The sequence below is a fragment of the Bombyx mori genome, chromosome 17 (genome assembly GCF_030269925.1).
Source record: "Bombyx mori chromosome 17, ASM3026992v2".
In the NCBI taxonomy this organism is placed as follows: Eukaryota; Metazoa; Arthropoda; class Insecta; order Lepidoptera; family Bombycidae; genus Bombyx; species Bombyx mori.
The window spans coordinates 14,588,924-14,612,244 of NC_085123.1; the positions used below are offsets into that span (position 1 = coordinate 14,588,924).

The 23,321-nt window shown below is 46.3% G+C and overlaps 2 protein-coding genes across 3 annotated transcripts in view; one reads left to right on the forward strand and one right to left on the reverse strand.

Annotated features, from left to right (window-relative positions):
- The window catches only part of LOC101740731 (major royal jelly protein 1-like), a 198,324-nt gene that overhangs the window by 140,782 nt on the left and 34,221 nt on the right, over positions 1-23,321 (reverse strand). The gene's annotated exons all lie outside the window — the stretch shown is intronic.
- On the forward strand, positions 521-23,097 carry LOC693006 (major royal jelly protein 1; the record flags this gene model as incomplete). Of its 2 annotated transcripts, NM_001309535.2 has the most annotated exon segments (9): positions 521-662; positions 2,766-2,927; positions 4,949-5,128; positions 8,073-8,186; positions 14,686-14,853; positions 15,373-15,500; positions 15,948-16,134; positions 22,336-22,438; positions 22,968-23,097. In NM_001309535.2, coding segments are annotated over 9 exon segments (1,290 nt in total), but the record flags the coding sequence as incomplete, so codon positions are not given.

Here is a 23,321-nt window from a genome sequence, read left to right on the forward strand (position 1 = left end):
GCCACCCACTTTGAGATATAAGTTCTAAGGTCTCAGTATAGTTACAACGGCTACCCCACCCTTCGAACCGAAACGCATTACTGCTTCACGGCGGAAATAGGCGGGGTGGTGGTACCTACCCGTGCGGACTCCCGAGAGGTCCTACCACCAGTGATTACGCAAATTATAATTTTGCGGCTTTGATTTTTATTACACGATGTTATTCCTTCACCGTGGAAGTCAATCGTGAACATTTGTTAAGTACGTATTTCATTAGAAAAATTGGTACCCGCCTGCGGGATTCGAACACCGGTGCATTGCTTCAACACGAATGCACCGGACGTCTTATCCTTTATAGGCCACGACGACTTTTAAATTCCTCGTAAATTATAACCTCGTAAATCTGAAGTCTGTAATGCTTCAACAAATCAAATCATTAATTTAATTTAATATGTATTTATTTATACAAGCTCGTGAACAGGTTATTGACGGTTTCCTTGTAGCTTTTTTGTAGTTTCGACTCTTAGTCACTACTATCGGTCCGTTCTATGAGGTCGTTTTAATCATGAATTTGCTATTTGTATTAAATTTATTATTCGCCTCTAATGTTTATTGTGTACGTATTAAATACGAGAGAACTCATTACTGGAGATTGTTCGGTTACGACATAGACGGGGTTATATGTGAGTTACTATGATAAAATATATAAGTCGATTTTGGAATTAAGAAAATTATGAAAAATTCCTTAGTGTCAACAACATGCGAGTGAACGCTCTGTGGGATTTTTTTATTGCTGCTAAAAACAAATTAGCTTATATATCATCACTGGACTTTTTAAATTGTTTAAATATTGTTTGAAGATAGTTCAATATCATACAAGAAGACAACGATTTATGTATCTGTGACATTGTCCAAAAATTAATTAATTTAAATTATAATATTTTTTTGTCGCACGACAAATAAACGATGCGGCGTTTGACCTTTGATATTTGAAACTTGATTTTCTTCTTGAGTTTTCGTTAAAATGTAGGGATTCTTTAACTTAGTTATAATGTTATTTTATGGTACTTGTGAAACTAAGCTTAAATCGATAGTATAACTTAAAAAAAAGCACTTTTGACACACAGAAACGAAACCTTCAAGCTCGGAATATTGATTATATAGCTTTAAATTACATAACTTAAAAATAAGTAACAGGAAAAAGAAGAACCGAGGGCACATGTCGTCTTCTCGCATTAAAACTGTATAATCTCAAAACTTATTAATTTTACAGAAGAATGTTTTAAAGGTTCAACATGTCATTGTGGTATTTTTAATATTAATTATCTTTGCAACATTTATTTTTCATCTTTTGCCAGTTACATTACCTGTCTTTTAAAGTAAAGATAAAATGATTTATTAATTTTGTTAATAGTACCTACTCAAAATAAATAGGTAAACTAAAAAAAAACTACAACTAAACTACGCTCTTTTGACAGTATTTATGAGAAAAATGCTGGTGATACTAAATGATACCGCATATTAACTCAATTTCGAATATTTTTGGAAATTGTACACTTTTAATGCGAGAAGACGATGTGTGTTACTTGGAGTATTAAAGCTTTATTAGATAGTGCGGGAGTGGATCTCCACTGCGTGATACTTAGGCCCTTCGTACACAAGGCTACGCACATCTTCGATACTAATGTTGTCAACGACATTAGTACCAAGTCGCGAGTATCGAGTAGCGCACGGTCCGTACACACGACAATGAATCGCAAGACGCGAGTTGCCTGTTTAGTCACTAGAACAATAATATAGCGTTCATTTAACATCAGATATTACTTGTTGTATTGTTTATGGTTTAGTGGATACGGATATCTGGTACGCAAGATAATCCTAGAATCCTAGATCACAACAACAGCGTCGGCAATCCGGCTTACGACATCGGCTATCATAATAAAATGTACACAAAATTCGTGTAAATACCTAAAACAAAAGCTTAATAAAAAGAATATACTGCCTAAAAGTGTTTTTTCATTACAAAACTATGTACTGACTATTTTTAAAACTATAAAAATATACCAATCTGTTATATTAACTGCCTTTCCTACGGCTACGAAAAGCTTTTTCTGTTATTTCCTTTTTTGAGTATTCTTTTAATTTATAATTATATAAAGAAGGATATTTTTCCACTTCAGAAACAAATTTAATATTAAAAAATTGCTCCGCCATCTTGGAAATCGCCGAGACTTATGTAGCGAAGATCTCGACAGGCAGGTAGCGCGCGATTGGCCAGACTGACTGCGTTATCAGTCAGTTACACATGATGATTCTATTGAAGGAGAGCGGAAACTCAGGCCCCCTCTTTTTAGATTTTAATGGAAAAGAGGAGTTCAAGTTCAACACGATTTAGTTCGAATTGTATGTAATTTATCATTCTTATTGAAAATGTCTTCAGTTGTAGGACCTCTTGTGAGTCCGCGCGGGTAGGTACCACCGCCCTGCCTATTTCTGCCGTGAAGCAGTAATGCGTTTCGGTTTGAAGGGTGGGGCAGCCGTTGTAACTTACTTGAGACCTTAGAACTTATATCTCAAGGTGGGTGGCGCATTTACGTTGTAGATGTCCACGGGCTCCAGTAACCACTTAACACCAGATGGGCTGTGAGCTCGTCCACCCATCGAAGCAATAAAAAAATAAAAAAAAAATAATAAAAAAAAAAAAAAACCCAAAATACGATATTAACTAACTTCCAATGCGTTCATCGTGACATATATATGAAATAATAATAAAAATTGTCTTGCAGATACGACTGATTCCGACTACGAACACAAAAATGGTTCAATCTTATTCCGGGACGAAATATTGGAAGAACACGAAAAGTTTCTAATTCAAAAGAATTTGGTTCCAAACCACGTCGCCTTCAATTATAATAGTGTAATAGTATCTATTCCGAGGACGAGGCCAGGTGAGTACTGCTGATATGCTTAAAACAACCAATTTAATGTTAAAGAATAACATTAGTTCTCTTCTTAGCACGATTTTATTTATTTATTGCATTGATGATTGGACGAGCTCACAGCCCACCTGGTGCTAAGAAGTTACCGAAGCCCATAGACATCCACAACGTAAATGCCACCACCCTCCTTGAGATATGAATTCTAAGGTCTCAGTATAGTTACAACGGCTGCCCCACCCTTCGAACCGAAAAGCATTACTGCTTCACGGCAGCAATAGACAGTGTGGTGGTACCTACCCGTGCTTTATTTACTACTTACTACTACGAACAAGCATTCTACTCCACAATCGAACAACTTTTCACCTGATTTTTAATAAACTATCTTAGATCATGATTTGTGCCTTTGTGTCGATTTTGTTCATCTGGGAACACTATCCAACAGAAACAGACACTTATTTATTGGTTCTGTGGCCTCACTTGAGACGAAAGTCAGCCGTCAACGAGATTTACCAAAGCAAAAACATTGTTAATGTAATTTATCACCCGAGAGCTCAACTTTAAATCTCGGACTATAATTTTACATATAATAATGAAGGCATATTGTTTTATCATATATGCGTATTAGTTTTTATATAAGTTTGTATTCAGTTCAAAAAAGGTGAATGCAAATAAGAGATAAAACTAGTTCTTTCCGCCTTTTAACTTGGTTCAATTCACCCATTGGTTCATTTCGGTAGGCAGCGGCTTGGCTCTGCCCCTGGCATTGCTGAAGTCCATGGGCGACGGTAACCACTCACCATCAGGTGGGCCGTATGCTTGTCTGCCTACAAGGGCAATAAAAAAAAAACCACTCGGAGATTTGCCCCAGAGAGTTTCCATTTCAGACACAAGTTTGGATTGTTTCTCTTTTTTTTTTTTTTTTTGCACCACTCTCCGAGAGGGACTCTGATGGCCAATATATATCACGCATACCCTGTGCTGTAAACCGCATAGCAATGCATGCTACCAATAGACAGCATGCCATTGATATACAGCATAAAAAGCGTGGGGGAGAGCACCGAACTTTGTGGAACACAACCGTTCATGGTCATGGTATCGGAGCAGCCACCGTTTAGAACGACCGTGATGCTCCGACCATCCAAAAATAATGGCGATACACTTGCAGAGCCCCTCGGGGATTTCGTAAGATGGTAGCTTCGACAGATGTGCCCTATGCCAGACCCTGTCGAAGGCCTTCGTGATATCAAGATTTACAAGAGCCTAGCCTTTGCTCGCCATAGCTTAAGCCCACCTATGAGTAATGTATACAAGAAGATCGCCAGCTGAGCGACCGTTACGGAAACCGTACTGTCTGTCGGTCACTGATCAACTGGCGATCCTCAAGATACTTCAGGAGTTGGGTATTTATTATTCGCTACATCACCCTGGAAAGCAAGGAAGTTATCGCAATAGGCCTATAGCTCCATGGTTCCGACCGGTCACCTTTCTTGGGGATAGATTCTCTAGCTTCACCTTAGAAATAACCTTCTTGTAGGACCTGGAAACGGCCTTGTATTTCTGCCTTTCCCCTGAGACGTTAGGATCATCCCAACGTCTCCTGGCATCATCCCATGCCGCGTATGTGGATCTTGTACCCTACAAGGGCATCGCGGGTTAAACCTATGGAAGCGGGAAGCATCAACCCCCAAAATATGCTGTAATATTACAATAAATTTGGATTGTACTACTATTAAAATTTTCGTGATTTTGTGTGAGCATCATTTATAAGAGCAAATTGATTACTGTGATGTTCGTATTAATAAATAAAAAATACGAAATTTGTTTGTCTTTCAATCAGGCAGCCATTGAACATGACACGTGCTGTATTTAGCCAGAGAAATATAGCATCTATTTCATACAAATAAAACTGAAATTTATTGCAGGTCGGCTGTGACCTTAAGGTCGTTTTTTTTTATATTTACATTTTTGAGTATATGGGTGCGCTTAGATTTGTTTATTTTCATTCGGCTATACCATTTTTCTTCTTTCAGGTATACCATTCACAATCAACAAGATGAATACTTACAACTTCCGTAAAAACAATTACAGTCCATTACTCATGCCTTATCCTACGTCGAAAGAATCAGAAAACATTATATCGGTCTACAAAACTGTCGAAGACGGCTGTGAAAGGTACTGGTTCGTCGATACGGGGTTCATAGATGTACCTGGTAAGCATATATTCATGTTGCAACGCCGAGAACGCATGTATGAACTTACGAACGAGAACTTATATCGCGAGGTGGGTGGCGATTTACGTTGTAGATGTCTATGGGCTCCAGTAACCACTTAACACCAGGTAGGCTGTGAGCTCGTCCATCCACCTAAGCAATGAAAAAAAAAAACGTGTGGCACTCGGGAACTGCCGCGGTAAAGATATTGCATAGCATTTTTTATCAACTTATGCAATTATAATAAGACAATGATAATTTCATATTAAAACAATAATAAAACAAGACCACGCTATATTAAACATTAATAAAAGCAAAACCTTAACTGTCCCCTTCACACTCATAATCTAGACCGCGCGAGAGAGAGATGGGCAGACTTTTCATGATGCGCATGCAGTGTAACGTCACGCCACGCGCTTATTCACAAACACTACACAAGCGCAACGTGTGAATGTGTTGAACGCGAGCTACATGGTAGGCGGAGTGAGGGGTGTAAGGTTTTTTTCGTTATTGAATTTCATGATTCAGTCGCCGCGCTCAAGGCCCGCGATAAAAGCTATGCAATAGCTTAAAAAATGTAATTCCGCTTAAACATCTTTACGGCTGCTTCGATGTTAAGAAAGTTTAAATTTGAATAGAATTCTTTCGGGTTCACGTGTGTCGTCAACATTTCACCGTTGAATCTCTTAGTTCGATGACTAATAATGTGAAAACTGAATTATTCGAATTTTGACTGGTGGTAGGACGTCTTGTAAGTCCGCATGGGTAGGTACATACCGCCATCTGGCCTATTTCTGCCGTGAAGCAGTAATGCGTTTCGGTTCGAAGGTTGAGGCAGCCGTGGTACTGGCTGGGACGCCGCCTTGGGTCCTGGAGGCGGAGGCGCTCGCCGCTGACTATCAGTGGCGGGCTAACCTTCGTGCCCGGGGCGTGACGTGTCCCAGCCCCAGTGTGGTCAGAGCGCGGAGGGCCCAATCTCGGCGGTCCGTGCTAGAGTCATAGTCCAGGCGGCTGGCCGATCCTTCGGCTGGTCGTAGGACCGTCGAGGCGATTCGCCCGATTCTTGTGGATTGGGTGAATCGTGACAGAGGACGCCTCACTTTCCGGCTCACGCAGGTGCTCACTGGGCATAGTTGCTTCGATGAGTTCCTGCACCGGATCGGAGCCGAGCCGACGGCAGAGTGTTACCATTGTGGTTGCGACTTGGACACGGCGGAGCACACGCTCGTTGCCATCCCCGCATGGGAGGGGTGGCGCCGTGTCCTCGTCGCAAAAATAGGAAACGACTTGTCGTTGCCGAGTGTTGTGGCATCGATGCTCGGCGACGACGAGTCATGGAAGGCGATGCTCGACTTCTGCGAGTGCACCATCTCGCAGAAGGAGGTGGCGGGGCGCGTGAGAGACGCACAAGCCCGCCGCCGTCGAGCGGGGGCCAGGGAGGCGGATTTCGCCCAAGCCCTGGCCCTCTAAGTGTTTCGGGTCCCCCTCATATGTCGGTCTGGGGCCCGGCGAAGGGGGCCTAAGAAGACGACGTGCAAGCTGCTCTGCACGCATTTTACGCAAGAGCATCCGGGTGATGGAAGGCCGGCTATCCTCGACCCACGCTGGTTCTGACCCAGCGGGGTATTTCGTAGGATAACCTATTCAAACCGGCGCCATCTAGGCAGGCTTCGGACAGCCTGCCGACCGAGAGGGCTGGTGGTCGTGGCGCCGACGATCGCTGGCCCGGCGTCCCGAGGGGGAGAGTGATGGGAGAGATGTGCTCCGCACTAAACGCTCACCGCCCGCCACCGAAGTAAAGTTTATCCATACTACCTAGAGCCACTGCGTTCATCCACAGTGCGCTAGACCTTTTTTGCCACGTACCATCCAGCTTTGGAATGATCTACCCTCCACGGTGTTTCCCGAGCGCTTTGGCATATCCTTCTTCAAACGAGGATTATGGAGAGTACTAAACGGTAGACAGCGTCTTGGCTGGGCCCCTGGCATTGCTGAAGTCCACGGGCGACGGTAACCACCCACCATCAGGATGCATGCTGGTCTGCCTACACACACACAATACAAAAATCTCTTTATTAAAGGGAACCAGAGATTGATATACACACTTATATATGACTAGCTCTACCCGTCCGCTTCGCTGGGCATTTAAAATTAACATTATAATTTCTCACCTTCACAAAGATTCTCATCATTAACGCCCCCGCAACTAGTATAGGGAGTCCAACACTCATATAAACATTAGCCTATCCATTAAGTACATGTATTTTCTACATGGATACCAAGTTTCAAGTCAATCGAATGCAATGGTCAGTAATTATAACGGAACATCCGCAAAAACCACTGTAGATTTATATTTTAGTATAGATATAGATTAAATAAATATATATGAACGTTTATAGATAACAAACACCCACACAAAGAGTAGACAAACCTGTTCATCACAAGATGTGTGCCCTATGTGGGAATCGAACCCACGACCTTCGGCGCAACGATCAGGAGCGCCAAATATTTTTTTTTTTTTTTTTTTATGATTGAAAGATTACTGGTGGCCCGGAGGCCTTTCCAGCTTCACCAGGACAGGTGGGCGAGCAAAGGCTCAGCCAGGAGGGGTGGGATTTGCTAACAACTGCCCGAGCGCCTCCGAAGGAGACCTAACAACTCAAGAGCAATTGCTTCGCGAATGAATCTACTACCGGATCGGAATCGCGACCCACTGAGAAGATCCGGCGAGAAACTCAGCGGGCTGATGCATGGGTTAGGTTGCAAGTCGACCTCTTTGTCGAGTTCGACGAGTACGGTTACCGGGGTTCCTTAGCCTGCTCCTAGTGTTAGAGCTGAAGGTATCTAATGCAAGAGTTATTGGATCTGATGGATCCGTAAGGACGTGGGCGCCAAATACTGCACCACTGAGTCAATCATAATTTATTATGTGTTCCTCTTGCAGGCGTCAGAAGACAAGCTGGACCGGCCAGGATTTATATTTATAAATATCGTGGCGATAGCATTATTTTCATGGCCGACATTGACCCCAACGTTCTCAAAGACGGAATAACGGCAGGTAGTACAACTATAGTAGAATTATTTTGTCCGTGCAGTTTGGGTCATAAAAAATCGGAGCGGTGAGGCGAATATTTCGCTCTCTCTTCCACTCACGAGCCTTATGGACGGGCACAGTGATGCGCATTATTTTTGTCGATAAGCGTTATCGATAGTGTACTTAGTTTTGTCATTTTATGGGTTAGTGATAAAAATGAAAGAAAAAATCATTAATGGAACACTTACACCACATATCGCCGCAGCAAGTTAACGAGAACGGCAGAAATTAACACTTTTCGGGATATATTCTTATTTTTGTGAAATTTTTTAACACATTGTTGATAACAACACGTGCAAATATTATTTTGAATAAATTCTGCCGTTTTGATACAAAACAAAGGAGTAGCCATTGTGTCACTAAAGAAATTCAGAGAACGAATGCATAAAAATATTTTTTTCTTCGACATAATGTACTATAATTTGCAGGTAAGTACAAATGACTCATTCAATATCAATGTCTCACCACCCTTCGTATACCACCCCGCCGCCGTGTACCTGCCTTCGATGACTCATTTGTTTTTATCGATAATGACGCTGCGCCCGCGCAACATGCTCACCCTAGCCGGGCTATGTTTTATGACCCAAACTGCAGGGACAAAATCATTCTACTATAGTAACAATTGTAGGAGCGGTGCCTTGAAGAGTTGTATTGTTTGATAAGAAAATAGTTCTTGCAGTTGCGTGTTGATAACCTGTGTATAAACAGGTGTATATACGAGTCCGACAGAAGCACCCGCCGCCTGCGGACGTGCTCACCGACCACTCAATCGCCCGGCCATTGTTCGCCTGGTTTTATTGTTAGCCCGGCCTTTGTTCACCCGGCTTTTGTTCGTGGCACATCTGCCGACAAAGTGTGTTCCTGGAAGTGTTTGTTTTTTTTTTTTTTGGTTTATTTTGTTGTTTCCTTTTTTTTGTTGTTCTTTCTTTTTCCTGCAGTAATTGTGCCGCATCGCCACCTGTGTTCAATCGAACCGCTAAGTACCGAGAAGTTGGGGCCTCGCCGCAAGGCGAGTGTGTTTAAGACCCGGGACAGCCCCACCTGGGTCAGACATCATGGAAGCTTTATTTTCAGAATTCCTCCGACTTCGCCACCCAAAGCTCACTTCTGAGTTTCTGGCTTTCAAGGCCGATCACGCCGTGAGCCCTCTCGCGGATTCCGCCGTGCTCGTCGCTCCCGCGTCGTACACCGCAGCGTCCGCCATGCCTGCCGCTCCCGCGTCGCCTATACTAGTGGGTAAAACTGCTGCGTCGTCCGCCGTGGCCGCTGCTCCCCTGGCGCGATCATCCGCGGGTTCCGTAGGGTCCGACGGACGTCCTGCATCTGCCCGTAGGTCGCCTGCTCCCGAGCCTGCTGCCTTCTCGTCCTCCGACTCTGACTCAGACATGGAGGTCGACCTCGCCCCCGCCTCATCGACGGATGGATTCACCCTGGTACAAAAGGGTAAGAAGCGCGCTGCGGAGTCCCGAGCTCCCGCGGCCGCTAAAATTATTAAAGCCGCGAACGCGTCGCGCCCTCGCCCTCTGACTCCCGTCGCTCCCCCTGCCCGTGCCACACCGTCGCCGCGTCCAGTGGCACAAAATAAAACTCAGACCCCTCCCCCGGTAATCCTTCAAGAGAAGGCAGCTTGGGACCGAGTTTCCCTGGCCCTTCAGGCCAAAAAAATTAATTTTATCAGCGCCCGTAACCTCGCGAACGGGATTCAAATTAAGTTAACGACACCCGATGACCATAGGGCCCTCTCAAGCTACCTCCGAAAGGAGAGTATAAGTTTCCACACTTATACGCTTCAGGAGGAGCGTGAACTTCGCGCGGTCATACGCGGCATCCCAAAGGAATTAGATGCCGATCTCGTCAAGGCCGACCTTCTAGAACAAGGTCTGCCGGTCAATTCCGTGCACCGCATGCACACAGGACGCGGGAGGGAGCCATACAATATGGTTCTCGTCGCTCTCCAGCCTACCCCCGAGGGCAAACAAATTTTCAACGTACGAACAGTCTGTAGGCTTTCCGGAATAACCGTCGAAACCCCCCATAAAAAAGGCACTCCGAGCCAGTGCCATAACTGTCAGTTGTACGGGCACTCTTCCCGTAATTGCCACGCGCGCTCCCGATGCGTCAAGTGTTTGGGCGATCATGCCACGAGCCTTTGCACTCGCGATCAAAAAACCGCTACGGAACCGCCTAGCTGCGTCCTGTGCCGAACACAGGGTCACCCCGCAAATTACCGTGGTTGCCCCCGAGCCCCTAAAATAAATCGCCGCGTCGCCCGCCAAAACCACCTCCGAGCTTTCGGCCCAGACATCAAAGCCACGGCACCCTCTGTGCCGAAGGCTAAGCCTGCTTTCGTGCCGGCGTCGGTGCCCAGCGTCTCGGCCTGGGCTAAACCGTTGCCGTTCACGAACACGGCTACAGCTCTCTCCCCCGCGACTCGTCCCACCCCCGCGATACGTCCCTCCCCCGCGACTCGTCCCTCCCCCGCGACCTGCCCTCCGACCGCGTCCGACAATCTCGCTCTAGCGATCGACTTTTTTCAGTCGATCAACTTTGATCGCGTTAATGCTTTGGGCGACGCCATTCGCGCCGCCTCCACTGCACAACACTTCATCGCCGTTGTGCAAGAATACGCTGACGTATACGCGTCGTTAAATACGTACGTCCTCCCCTCACTCCGCCGGTAATCAATGGCGTACATAAGTAGAATCAAGCCCCTATCCGTAACGATAGGATTTTTTAACGCTTACGGTCTCGCAAATCAACGTGATCAGGTTTGTGATTTTTTGCGTGACCATCAAATTGACATCTTTTTGGTGCAGGAGACCCTGCTTAAGCCCGCGCGCCGCGACCCTAAAATCGCGAACTACAACATGGTTAGGAACGACAGGCTCACTGCTCGTGGTGGTGGTACCGTCATTTACTATAGAAGAGCCCTGCATTGCGTCCCACTCGACCCCCCCGCGCTTTCTAACATCGAAGCATCAGTATGCCGAATCTCACTGACTGGACACGCGCCGATCGTTATCGCGTCCGTTTATCTTCCACCGGATAAAATTGTTCTAAGTAGTGATATTGAGGCGCTGCTCGGCATGGGAAGCTCTGTCATTCTGGCGGGTGACCTAAATTGTAAACACGTCAGGTGGAACTCTCACACCTCAACCCCTAATGGCAGGCGCCTCGACGCGTTAGTCGATGATCTCGCCTTCGATATCGTCGCTCCGCTGACCCCGACTCACTACCCGCTAAATGTCGCGCATCGCCCGGATATACTCGACATAGCGTTATTAAAAAACGTAACTCTGCGCTTAAATTCGATTGAAGTAGTTTCAGAGTTAGATTCAGACCATCGTCCCGTCATTATGAAGCTCGGTCGCGCTCCCGATTCCGTTCCCGTCACGAGGACTGTGGTGGATTGGCACACGCTGGGCACCAGCCTTGCTGAATCTGATCCACCATCGCTTCCGTTTAGTCCGGACTCTATCCCGTCTCCTCAGGATACCGCTGAAGCCATAGACATCGTAACGTCACACATCACCTCGACATTAGATAGGTCATCGAAGCAAGTTGTAGCGGAGGACTTCCTTCACCGCTTCAAATTGCCCGATGATATTAGGGAACTCCTTAGAGCTAAGAACGCCTCGATCCGTGCGTACGATAGGTATCCTACCGCGGAAAATCGTATTCGAATGCGTGCCCTACAACGTGACGTAAAGTCTCGCATCACCGAAGTCCGAGATGCCAGATGGTCTGATTTCTTAGAAGGACTCGCGCCCTCTCAAAGGTCTTACTACCGCTTAGCTCGTACTCTCAAATCGGATACGGTAGTAACTATGCCCCCTCTCGTAGGCCCCTCAGGCCGACTCGCGGCGTTCGATGATGACGAAAAAGCAGAGCTGCTGGCCGATACATTGCAAGCCCAGTGCATGCCCAGCATTCAATCCGCGGACCCTGTTCATGTAGAATTAGTAGACAGTGAGGTAGAACGCAGAGCCTCCTTGCCACCCTTGGACGCGTTACTGCCCGTCACCTCAATGGAAGTTAAAGACCTGATCAAAGACCTACGTCCTCGCAAAGCTCCCGGTTCCGACGGTATATCTAACCGCGTTATTAAACTTTTACCCGTCCAACTCATCGTGATGTTGGCATCTATTTTCAATGCCGCTATGGCTAACTGTATCTTTCCCACGGTGTGGAAAGAAGCGGATGTTATCGGCATACACAAACCCGGTAAACCAAAAAATAATCCGACGAGTTATCGCCCGATTAGCCTCCTCATGTCTCTAGGCAAACTGTATGAGCGTCTGCTCTATAAACGCCTCAGAGACTTCGTCTCATCCAAGGGCATTCTCATCGATGAACAATTCGGATTCCGTTCAAATCACTCATGCGTACAACAGGTGCACCGCCTCACGGAGCACATTCTTGTGGGACTTAATCGACCAAAACCGTTATACACGGGAGCTCTCTTCTTCGACGTCGCAAAAGCGTTCGACAAAGTCTGGCACAACGGTTTGATTTTCAAACTATTCAACATGGGCGTGCCGGATAGTCTCGTGCTCATCATACGGGACTTCTTGTCGAACCGCTCTTTTCGATATCGAGTAGAGGGAACCCGCTCCTCCCCGCGACCACTCACGGCTGGAGTGCCGCAAGGCTCCGTTCTCTCACCGCTCCTATTTAGTTTATTTATTAATGATATTCCCCGGTCGCCGCCGACCCAGCTAGCCTTATTCGCTGACGACACAACCGTTTACTACTCAAGTAGAAACAAGTCCCTAATCGCGAGTAAACTCCAGAGCGCAGCGTTAGCCCTCGGACAGTGGTTCCGAAAATGGCGCATAGACATCAACCCGGCGAAAAGCACAGCAGTGTTATTTCAAAGGGGAAACTCACCGCTTATTTCCTCCCGCATTAGGAGGAGAAATATCACTCCCCCGATCACCCTCTTCGGCCAACCTATACCCTGGGTCAGGAAGGTTAAGTACCTGGGAGTCACCCTGGATGCATCCATGACATTCCGCCCACACATAAAAACAGTCCGCGACCGTGCCGCATTCATTCTCGGCAGACTCTATCCCATGATCTGTAAGCGGAGTAAAATGTCCCTTCGGAACAAGGTGACACTTTACAAAACTTGCATAAGGCCCATCATGACTTACGCGAGTGTGGTGTTCGCTCACGCGGCCCGCACACACATAGACACCCTCCAATCCCTACAATCCCGCTTTTGCAGGTTAGCCGTCGGGGCTCCGTGGTTCGTGAGGAACGTTGACCTACACGACGACCTGGGCCTTGAATCAATCCAGAAGTACATGAAGTCAGCGTCGGAACGGTACTTCGATAAGGCTATGCGTCATGATAATCGCCTTATCGTTGCCGCCGCTGACTACTCACCGAATCCTGATCATGCAGGAGCCAGTCACCGTCGACGCCCTAGACACGTCCTTACGGATCCATCAGATCCAATAACCTTTGCATTAGATGCCTTCAGCTCTAATACTAGGAGCAGGCTTAGGGACCCCAGTAACCGTACTCGTCGAACTCGACAAAGAGGTCGACGTGCAACCTAGCCCATGCATCAGCCCGCTGAGTTTCTCGCCGGATCTTCTCAGCGGGTCGCGATTCCGATCCGGTAGTAGATTCATTCGCGAAGCAATTGCTCTTGAGTTGTTAGGTCTCCTTCGGAGGCGCTCGGGCAGCTGTTAGCAAATCCCACCCCTCCTGGCTGAGCCTTTGCTCGCCCACCTGTCCTGGTGAAGCTGGAAAGGCCTTCGGGCCACCAGTAATCTCTCAATCATAAAAAAAAAAAAAAAAAAAAAAAAGGTGTATATACATGTATCTGTTGTAGATATTTACTGGTGGTAGGACGTCTTGTGAGTCCGCACGGGTAGGTACGACCACCCTTCTTATTTCTGCCGTGAAGCAGTAATGCGTTTCGGTTTAAAGGTGAGACCTTAGAACGCATGTTTCACAGTGGGTGGCGGTATTTACTTTGTAGATGTCTATGGGTTCCGGTAACCACTCAACAACATGTGGGTCGTGAGCTCGTCCAACCATCTAGGCAATAAAATAATATACATACATAGATATTTTTTTTGTACAATTTCAGACAGTCCTCTGTTTACCGTCAATTAATATTTTCAGACATCGTTTAAATGTTTTTTTTTATATTTGTACAATTTGATGGTGATAATTGGTTACTGTGGCCCAAAGGTATCATCATGCCGTAAGACAAGATTTCTAAGTCTCAGTACAAAACCTTTAAACCGAAACGCATTACTGCTTTTGGTAATGAAAACGTATGTAAGGGTAAAAAATGAGTTATCGGTATCGACTTTAGTAATTTCTCTTTGCATTGGCATATATTATTCGCTTATCGTGGAAGTAAATCTCTGCAATATTTCATTTAATGTGTAATTAATTATGTGTAATAATTTGAATTTGAATTTCCGAATTAATCAAACAGGTCTTAGGTCTCTGACGATCGACTACATATTCCCTTGTAACGAAACCTTCGCGTACATCAGTGACGATAACGGTGACGCTGTCATTGCCTTTTCGTTTGAGGAAAAACGTTTCTGGAGGATCGAACGTCAAATCACTGGAAGCGAAGCTTGGACTTTCCCTATACCGCGTATGTTTTGAAACAAATAAGTATAAGTAATATGACGTTGTCAAACATGTGGCATCTATTGACCAAATGCAATAAAAAAAATCGGCTTACAACGTTTCGGTTCAGCTTAGCTAAGGCGTCTGTGTTTGCTGATGCAGGGGATACGACTGCTGCAACAAGGAGTACATACTGACAACAAATGGGCAGTTACATCCCGTGACAAATATACCAAATATCTACGATCGGCATCGGGAATGCACCGGTAGTGGAGCCTATCAGTTTGAAGAATAATGCAGTGCTATAAAATTGACATTGCTATCCCAGGACTCAGGGACATCGTCGATATTCAAGTCACTATCGGTTGTGGGTTGGACTAAGGGATAACCGGCTGACATCAGGTTGGCTGTGAACTTGTATAGGAGGGGCACGTGATCATGAAAATGAATCAAATTTTACCAGTGATGGCTTGTGTATTCCTGGCAATGTTGACCAAGGACATTGAAAAGGAGCCTGAGTAATGAAAGATGTTTAATTTTACAGAATCCATTTTACTGTACGCTGAAAACGTTATAAGATACAGGAAAAGTCCGAACGAGACATTTGTACATTATTCAGATATTTTGAAAAATACGAAGATTTCTCAACGTTCCGGCCAAGATGTGACCGTGGTAAGGGTTCACGAGCAACGTGATTTATATTGTACGAGTATTATGCGGAGACAAGAATAACTTAAACTTGAAAGAGAATGCACAGATTGGCACACTTGTGCCGTTCAAATTTCAATGAGACATTGAGCTCATTCTTAGGAAAATATTATGGAAATTCCTCAAATAACTAGTCATTTATCCTATACTCCTAAATCTCGCAAATTCGATAATTTTCTTGCTTTAAAATATTTCTCTAACTTTAAGACGAATGCAGCCATTGTTTATGTATTTAAAACAATAACGAAAGCTGACGTAATACTACGCACATAATGAGATTCAGAATAATAGAGCAGTATATATTATAACAAAATATTTTATATACAATATATAAGTATATAATGAATAATAATAGAGCATGGAAAATTCTATGTTGGGTGTATAATTAAAATAACAGGCTTGTTTTTTCAGGATCTTAGTGAAAGAAATACAAATCCAAGTGGAGTTTTATACGACAGGAATTATGACGGCAACATTTTATTTTTCACGGATGAATCTCGCACTAATCTGTACTGTTGGAACATGGACACGCCGATGGATGAAGACAACGTTGAACTGCTCACTGATATTTCCAGGGACAACGACTTTTACATAAGCGGTAATTATTTCAAATATATCATTATATTAAAATTGTTAAGGCGTTTTAAACTTATCTTATTGTTCGAGGAAGATATCGTGTGTTTTATTTGAATATTTATGAGGCTGGGTTCAAAGTGATTCGGCGACAATGTCGTTTGGTCTGTTCATATGTATCCCAATCAAAATCAAATCAAATCAAAAAATTTTGAAGTGAAACTTCTTTAGAACTGTTGTGATTTCAAATTTAATGAAACGAAATGAAACGAAACGAAAAAATAAGTGCGCCGCGATTGGCTTGCCGAAGAGGCTCCGAGCGGCGCGCCGACAAATCACGAAGCATTCCACACTTTTTTTTTTTTTTTTTTTTTTTTTTTATGATTGAAGGATTACTGGTGGCCCGGAGGCCTTTCCAGTTTCACCAGGACAGGTGGGCGAGCAAAGGCTCAGCCAGGAGGGGTGGGATTTGCTAACAGCTACCCGAGCGCCTCCGAAGGAGACCTAACAGCTCAAGAGCAGCTGCTTCGCGAATGAATCTACTACCGGATCGGAATCGCGACCCGCTGAGAAGATCCGGCGAGAAACTCAGCGAGCTGATTCATGGGTTAGGTTGCACGGCGAACTCTTTGTCGAGTTCGACGAGTACGGTTACCGAGGTCCCTAAGCCTGCTCCTAGAGCTGAAGGCGTCTAGTGCGAAGGTTATTGGATCTGATGGATCCGTAAGGACGTGTCTAGGGCGTCGACGGTGACTGGCTCCTGCATGATCAGGATTCGGGGAGTAGTCAGCGGCGGCTACGATAAGGCGATTATCATGACGCATAGCCTTATCGAAGTACCGTTCCGACGCTGACTTCATGTATTTCTGTATAGATTCGAGGCCCAGGTCGTCGTGTAGGTCAACGTTCCTCACGAACCACGGAGCTCCGACGGCTAACCTGCAAAAGCGGGATTGTAGAGATTGAAGGGTGTCTATGTGCGTGCGGGCCGCGTGAGCGAACACCACACTCGCGTAAGTCATGACGGGCCTTATGCAAGTTTTGTAAAGTGTCACCTTGTTCCGAAGGGACATTTTACTCCGCTTACAAATCATGGGGTAGAGTCTACCGAGAATAAACGCGGCACGGTCACGGACTGATTTTATATGCGGGCGGAATGTCATCGATGCATCCAGGGTAACGCCCAGGTACTTGACCTTCCTGGCCCAGGGTATGGATTGACTAAAGAGAGTAATCGGGGGTGTGAGATTCCTCCTCCTAATACGGGAGGAAATCCGTGTGGAGCTTCCCCTCTGAAAGAGCACCGCAGTACTTTTCGCTGGGTTGATGTCTATGCGCCATTTTCGGAACCACTGTCCTAGGGCTAGGGCTGCGCTCTGAAGCTTCTTCGCGATTAGGGACTTGTTTCTACTGGAATAGTAAACAGTCGTGTCGTCGGCGAATAAAGCTAAATGGGTCGGCGGCGACCGGGGAATATCGTTAACGAATAAGCTAAATAGGAGGGGTGAGAGGACAGAGCCTTGCGGGACTCCAGCTGTGAGAGGTCGTGGGGAGGAGCGGGTTCCCTCGACTCGATATCGAAAAGAGCGGTTCGACAAGAAGTCCCGTATGATGAGCACGAGACTATCCGGCACACCCATGTTGAATAGTTTGAAAATCAAACCGTTGTGCCAGACTTTGTCGAACGCTTTTGCGACGTCGAAGAAGAGAGCTCCCGTGTATAACGGTTTTGGTCGATTAAGCCCCACAAGAATGTGCTCCGTGAGGCGGTGCACCTGTTGAACGCATGAGTGATTTGTACGGAATCCGAATTGTTCATCGATGAGAATGCCCTTGGATGAGACGAAGTCTCTGAGGCGTTTGTAGAGCAGACGCTCATACAGTTTGCCTAGAGACATGAGGAGGCTAATCGGGCGGTAGCTCGTCGGATGATTTTTTGGTTTACCGGGTTTATGTATGCCGATAACGTCCGCTTCTTTCCACACCGCGGGAAAGATACAGTTCGCCATAGCGGCATTGAAAATAGATGCCAACATCACGATGAGTTGGACGGGTAGAAGTTTAATAACGCGGTTGGATATACCGTCGGAACCGGGAGCCTTGCGAGGACGTAGGTCTTTGATCAAGTCTTTAACTTCCATCGGGGTGACGGGTGGTAACACATCAGAGGGTGGCAAGGAGGCTCTGCGTTCTACCTCACTGTCTACTAATTCTACATGCACAGGGTCCACGGATTGAGTGCTGGGCGTGCACTGGGTTTGCAATGTATCGGCCAGCAGCTCTGCTTTTTCGTCATCATCGAACGCCGTGAGTCGGCCTGAGGGGCCTACGAGGGGGGGCATAGTTACTACCGTATCCGATTTGAGAGTACGAGCTAAGCGGTAGTAAGACCTTTGGGAGGGCGCGAGTCCTTCTAAGAAATCAGACCATCTGGCATCTCGGACTTCGGCGATGCGAGACTTTACGTCGCGTTGTAGGGCACGCATTCGAATACGATTTTCCGCGGTAGGATACCTGTCGTAGGCGCGTATCGAGGCGTTCTTAGCTCTAAGGAGTTCCCTAATATCGTCGGACAATTTGAAGCGGTGAAGGAAGTCCTCCGCTACAACTTGTTTCGATGACCTATCTAATGTCGAGGTGATGTGTGACGTTAAGATGTCTATGGCTTCAGCGGTATCCTGAGGAGACGGGGTAGAGTCCGGGCTAAACGGTAGCGATGGTGGATCAGATTCAGCCAGGCTGATGCCCAGCGTGTGCCAATCCACCACAGTCCTCGTGACGGGAACGGAATCGGAAGCGCGACCGAGCTTCATAACGACGGGACGGTGGTCTGAATCTAACTCTGAAACTACTTCGATCGAGTGTAAGCGCAGAGTTACGTTTTTTAATAACGCTATGTCGAGTATATCCGGGCGATGCGCGATATTTAGCGGGTAGTGAGTCGGGATTAGCGGAGCGACGATATCGAAGGCGAGATTATCGACTAACGCGTCAAGCCGCCTGCCATTCGGGGTTGTGGTGTGTGAGTTCCACCTAATGTGTTTACAATTTAGGTCGCCCGCCAGAATGACAGAGCTCCCCATGCCGAGCAGCGCCTCGATATCACTGCTTAGAACGATCTTATCCGGTGGAAGATAAACGGACGCGATAACGATCGGCGCGTGTCCCGTCAGTGAGATTCGGCACACTGATGCTTCGATATTAGCGAGCGCGGGAGGATCGAGTGGAACGCAATGCAGGGCTCTTCTATAGTAAATGACGGTACCACCACCACGAGCAGAGAGCCTGTCGTTCCTGACCATGTTATAGTTCGCGATTTTAGGGTCACGGCGCGCGGGCTTAAGTAGGGTCTCCTGCACTAAAAAGATATCAATTTGATGGTCACGCAAAAAGTCAGAAACCTGATCACGCTGATTTGCGAGACCGTAAGCGTTAAAAAATCCTATCGTTACGGATAGGGGCTTTATTCTATTTATATACGCCATTGATTACCGGCGGAGTGAGGGGAGGACGTACGTATTTAATGACGCGTATACGTCGGCGTATTCTTGCACAACGGCGATAAAGTGTTGTGCAGTGGAGGCAGAGCGAATGGCGTCGCCCAAAGCGTTAACGCGCTCAAAGTTGATCGACTGAAAGAAGTCGATCGCTAAAGCGAGATTGTCGGACGCGGTCGGAGGGCAAGTCGCGGGAGAGGGACGAGTCGCGGGGGCGGGACGAATCGCGGAGGAGGGAGTTGTAGCCGTGTTCATGTACGGCAGCGGTTTCGCCCAGGCCGAGACACTGGGCACCGGCGCCGGAACGAACGCTGGCTTAGCCTGCGACACAGAGGGTGCCGAGGCTTTGATGTCTGGGCCGGAAGCTCGGAGGCGGTTTTGGCGGGCGACGCGGCGATTTATTTTCGGGGCTCGGGGGCATCCGCGGTAATTTGCGGGGTGACCCTGTGTTCGACACAGGACGCAGCTAGGCGGTTCTGTCGCGGTTTTTTGATCGCGAGTGCATAGGGCCGTGGCGTGATCGCCTAAGCACTTGACGCATCGGGGGCGCGCGTGACAGTTACGGGAAGAATGCCCGTATAATTGGCAGTTATGGCACTGGCTAGGTGTGCCTTTCTTGTGTGGGGTTTCGACTGCGATTCCGGAAAGGCTACAGACCGTTCGGATGTTGAATATTTGCTTACCCTCGGGGGTAGGCTGGAGGGCGACGAGAACCATATTATATGGCTCCCTTCCGCGGCCTGTGTGCATGCGGTGTACGGAGTTAACCGGTAGGCCTTGTTCGAGAAGGTCGGCCTTGACGAGCTCGGCATCCAACTCTTTAGGGATGCCACGTATAACGGCACGGAGTTCGCGCTCCTCCTGGAGCGTATATGTGTGGAAACTTATACGCTCCTTACGGAGGTAAGAAGAGAGGGCCCTATGGTCGTCGGATGTTCGAACCTTAATTTGAATGCCGTTCGCGAGGTTACGGGCATTCGTAAAATTGATATTTTTGGCCTTAAGGGCCAGGGAAACTCGTTCCCAAGCTGCCTTCTCTTGAAGGATTACCGGGGGAGGGGTCTGGGCTTTATTTTGTGCCACCGGACGCGGCGACGGAGTGGCACGGGCTGGAGGCGCAACGGGAGTCTGAGGGCGGGGGCGCGACGCGTTCGCGGCTTTGCTAATTTTAGCGGCCGCGGGAGCTCGAGACTCCGCGGCACGCTTCTTACCCTTTTGCACCAGGGTGAATCCATCCGTCGATGAGGCGGGAGCGAGGTCGACCTCCATCTCCGAGTCAGAGTCGGAGGACGAGAAGGCGGGCGCAGGTGACCTACGAGTAGGTGTTTTGGACGGCGCGACGGAGGCCGCGGATGATCGCGCTGCTGGAACGGTGACCACGGCGGACGACGCAGCAGTTTTACTCGCCAGTATAGGCGACGCGGGAACGGCAGGCACGACGGAGGCTGCGGTGCTCGATGCAGAAGCTTTGCACGCAGGTACAGGCGACGCAGGAGCAGCGAGCTCGGTGGAGTCCACGAGAGGGCTCGCAGTGTGATCGGCCTTGAAGGCCTGAAACTCGGAAGTGAGCTTTGGGTAGCGAAGCCGGAGAAATTCCGCAAATACAGCGTCCATGATGTCTACGTGCCCAGGTGGGGCTACCCTGGGTCTTAGAAAACACTCGCCTTGCGGCGAGGCCCCAACTTCTCGGACCTGAGCGGTTCTATTGAACACAGGTGGCGATGCGGCACGATTACTGCAGGACAAAGAAAAATCACAACAAAACGGAAATAACAAAAAGAAACAAAACAATTAAACACTTCCAGGAAGACAGTTTGTCGGCAGATGTACCACGAACACAGAAATAACAAAAGGAAACAAAACAAATAAAAACTTCCAGGAAGAGCACTTAGTCGGCAGATGTACCACGAACACAGGCCGCGCGAACAATGGCCGGGCTAACAAAAGCCGGGCGAACAAAGGCCGGGCGATCGAGTGGTCGATGAGCACGTCCGCGCGTGACGGGTGCCTCTATCGGAATGCATTCCACACGTTCTCGCGTCTCCAACTAGTTCAGTCCGTTTTAGACGTCCGTGCACGCTGTCGTGGCTCTCGGAGCGCCCTGAGATACTTTTATTTCTATTTAGTTTGTTATCAACAGATGTCGCTGCACGTAAATTTAACAATTCCCGAATCGCGATGACGAGATGTTACACAGTTGATAGACGTTCTCGTATTTCTCCTGCTCATTCATACTTACCTGGCGTAGGGATACCGTGATCATGCAGACGGTTCCCCTAGGGTGAGGCTGCTTCTTAACTGCACTGCGGTGTGGTTGTCCTTTGCGATTATTCTCAACTTCTATAAGTTTCACTTCTACCGCTTGTGACTTGCACACACAAAACTTTTTGTTTAATATTCAACATAAATGAAAGTACTTGTTGAACGTCAAAAAGAACTACCGCCAATTCACGAAAACTAGCCTCCGTCCTGAGAATAACTGGCAAGAAACTCAGCGGGCATGTCTTTTTTTTTAATATTAGTTTTTTTTTAATATTAGATTCTTTTACAAGGAGTATTATTACGTAACAATTATTGCAATATTGAAATGCCCGGAGCGAGCAACTCATTCCCACTTTATGCAATCTTCTAGATAATATAATCATTGACTTGATAGTAAGCTTTATTGCACAGATGTTCAATGACACTGAAGCATAATATAATTAGAACGATCTTTATTGTTTTTTCAGCTTTAGATACAGTAGGGCGAGGATTTAATTTCATGGTTAATAGATTTAGAGGCTTAGTTGACAATATTTATGATGGGAATGCAATCAATTTCGCTGATTACAGGTAAGCTATATACATTCCTCCTTTCATTTACGTTTTTATCCTTTATTCTTTCATTTTTTACTTTCGTATTTTGTTAGCCTGCATATGTACTCGTAAGCACAATCTTATGCTTATTTTATAAACTAGTTTAGGGTTCTGGTCATCCTAAATGAACAGTTGAGATTTTGACCTCATGAAAGGAGACGGTATTCACGTTGTAATGTCTATTTATAGACCCTACTAGCAGCTTTGGTTTTTTATTGCCCTTGTAGGCAGACGAGCATACGGCCCACCTGATGGTGAGTGGTTACCGTCGCCCATGGTCTTCGGCAATGCCAGGGGCAAAGCCAAGCCGCTGCTTACCGCTTAATACTCTCCACAACCTCTTGAAGAAGGACATGTCATAGCGCTCGGGAAACCATCGAATTCCTTCCTAAGAACCCAAAAAATATATATGCTATGTATGTACACTAGGTCAAATATTTTAATTTACAGATAAAACTAAAAGTACAGTACGTTCTTCGTTTACCAAATTTCTTAATATTTCCAGCATCGACGTAGATGAAATGTTGAATAATACAAAATGCAACAAACCAACAAGATGTTCAAATTTCATTGACAATTGGAGAAATAAAATCCAGCGTTCTATCGGTTCAACGAAATACATGGTTAAACATGTAAGCGATGAGTACATACAATCAGAACTAGAAAGAAAGGGACTCCTTGGATGATTTAGTAAAGCAATATATATCTTTTATTTTTAGTAAATGAATATGTGAAATTCATGTCGATAATTAATAAAAAATATTTCTTCCTATTAAAATTCCTATTAAAATACTCATCAATAAAAACAACAAAAGAAGAATCAGAATGTATACAATTTGAACAACAATAGAAAGACTGC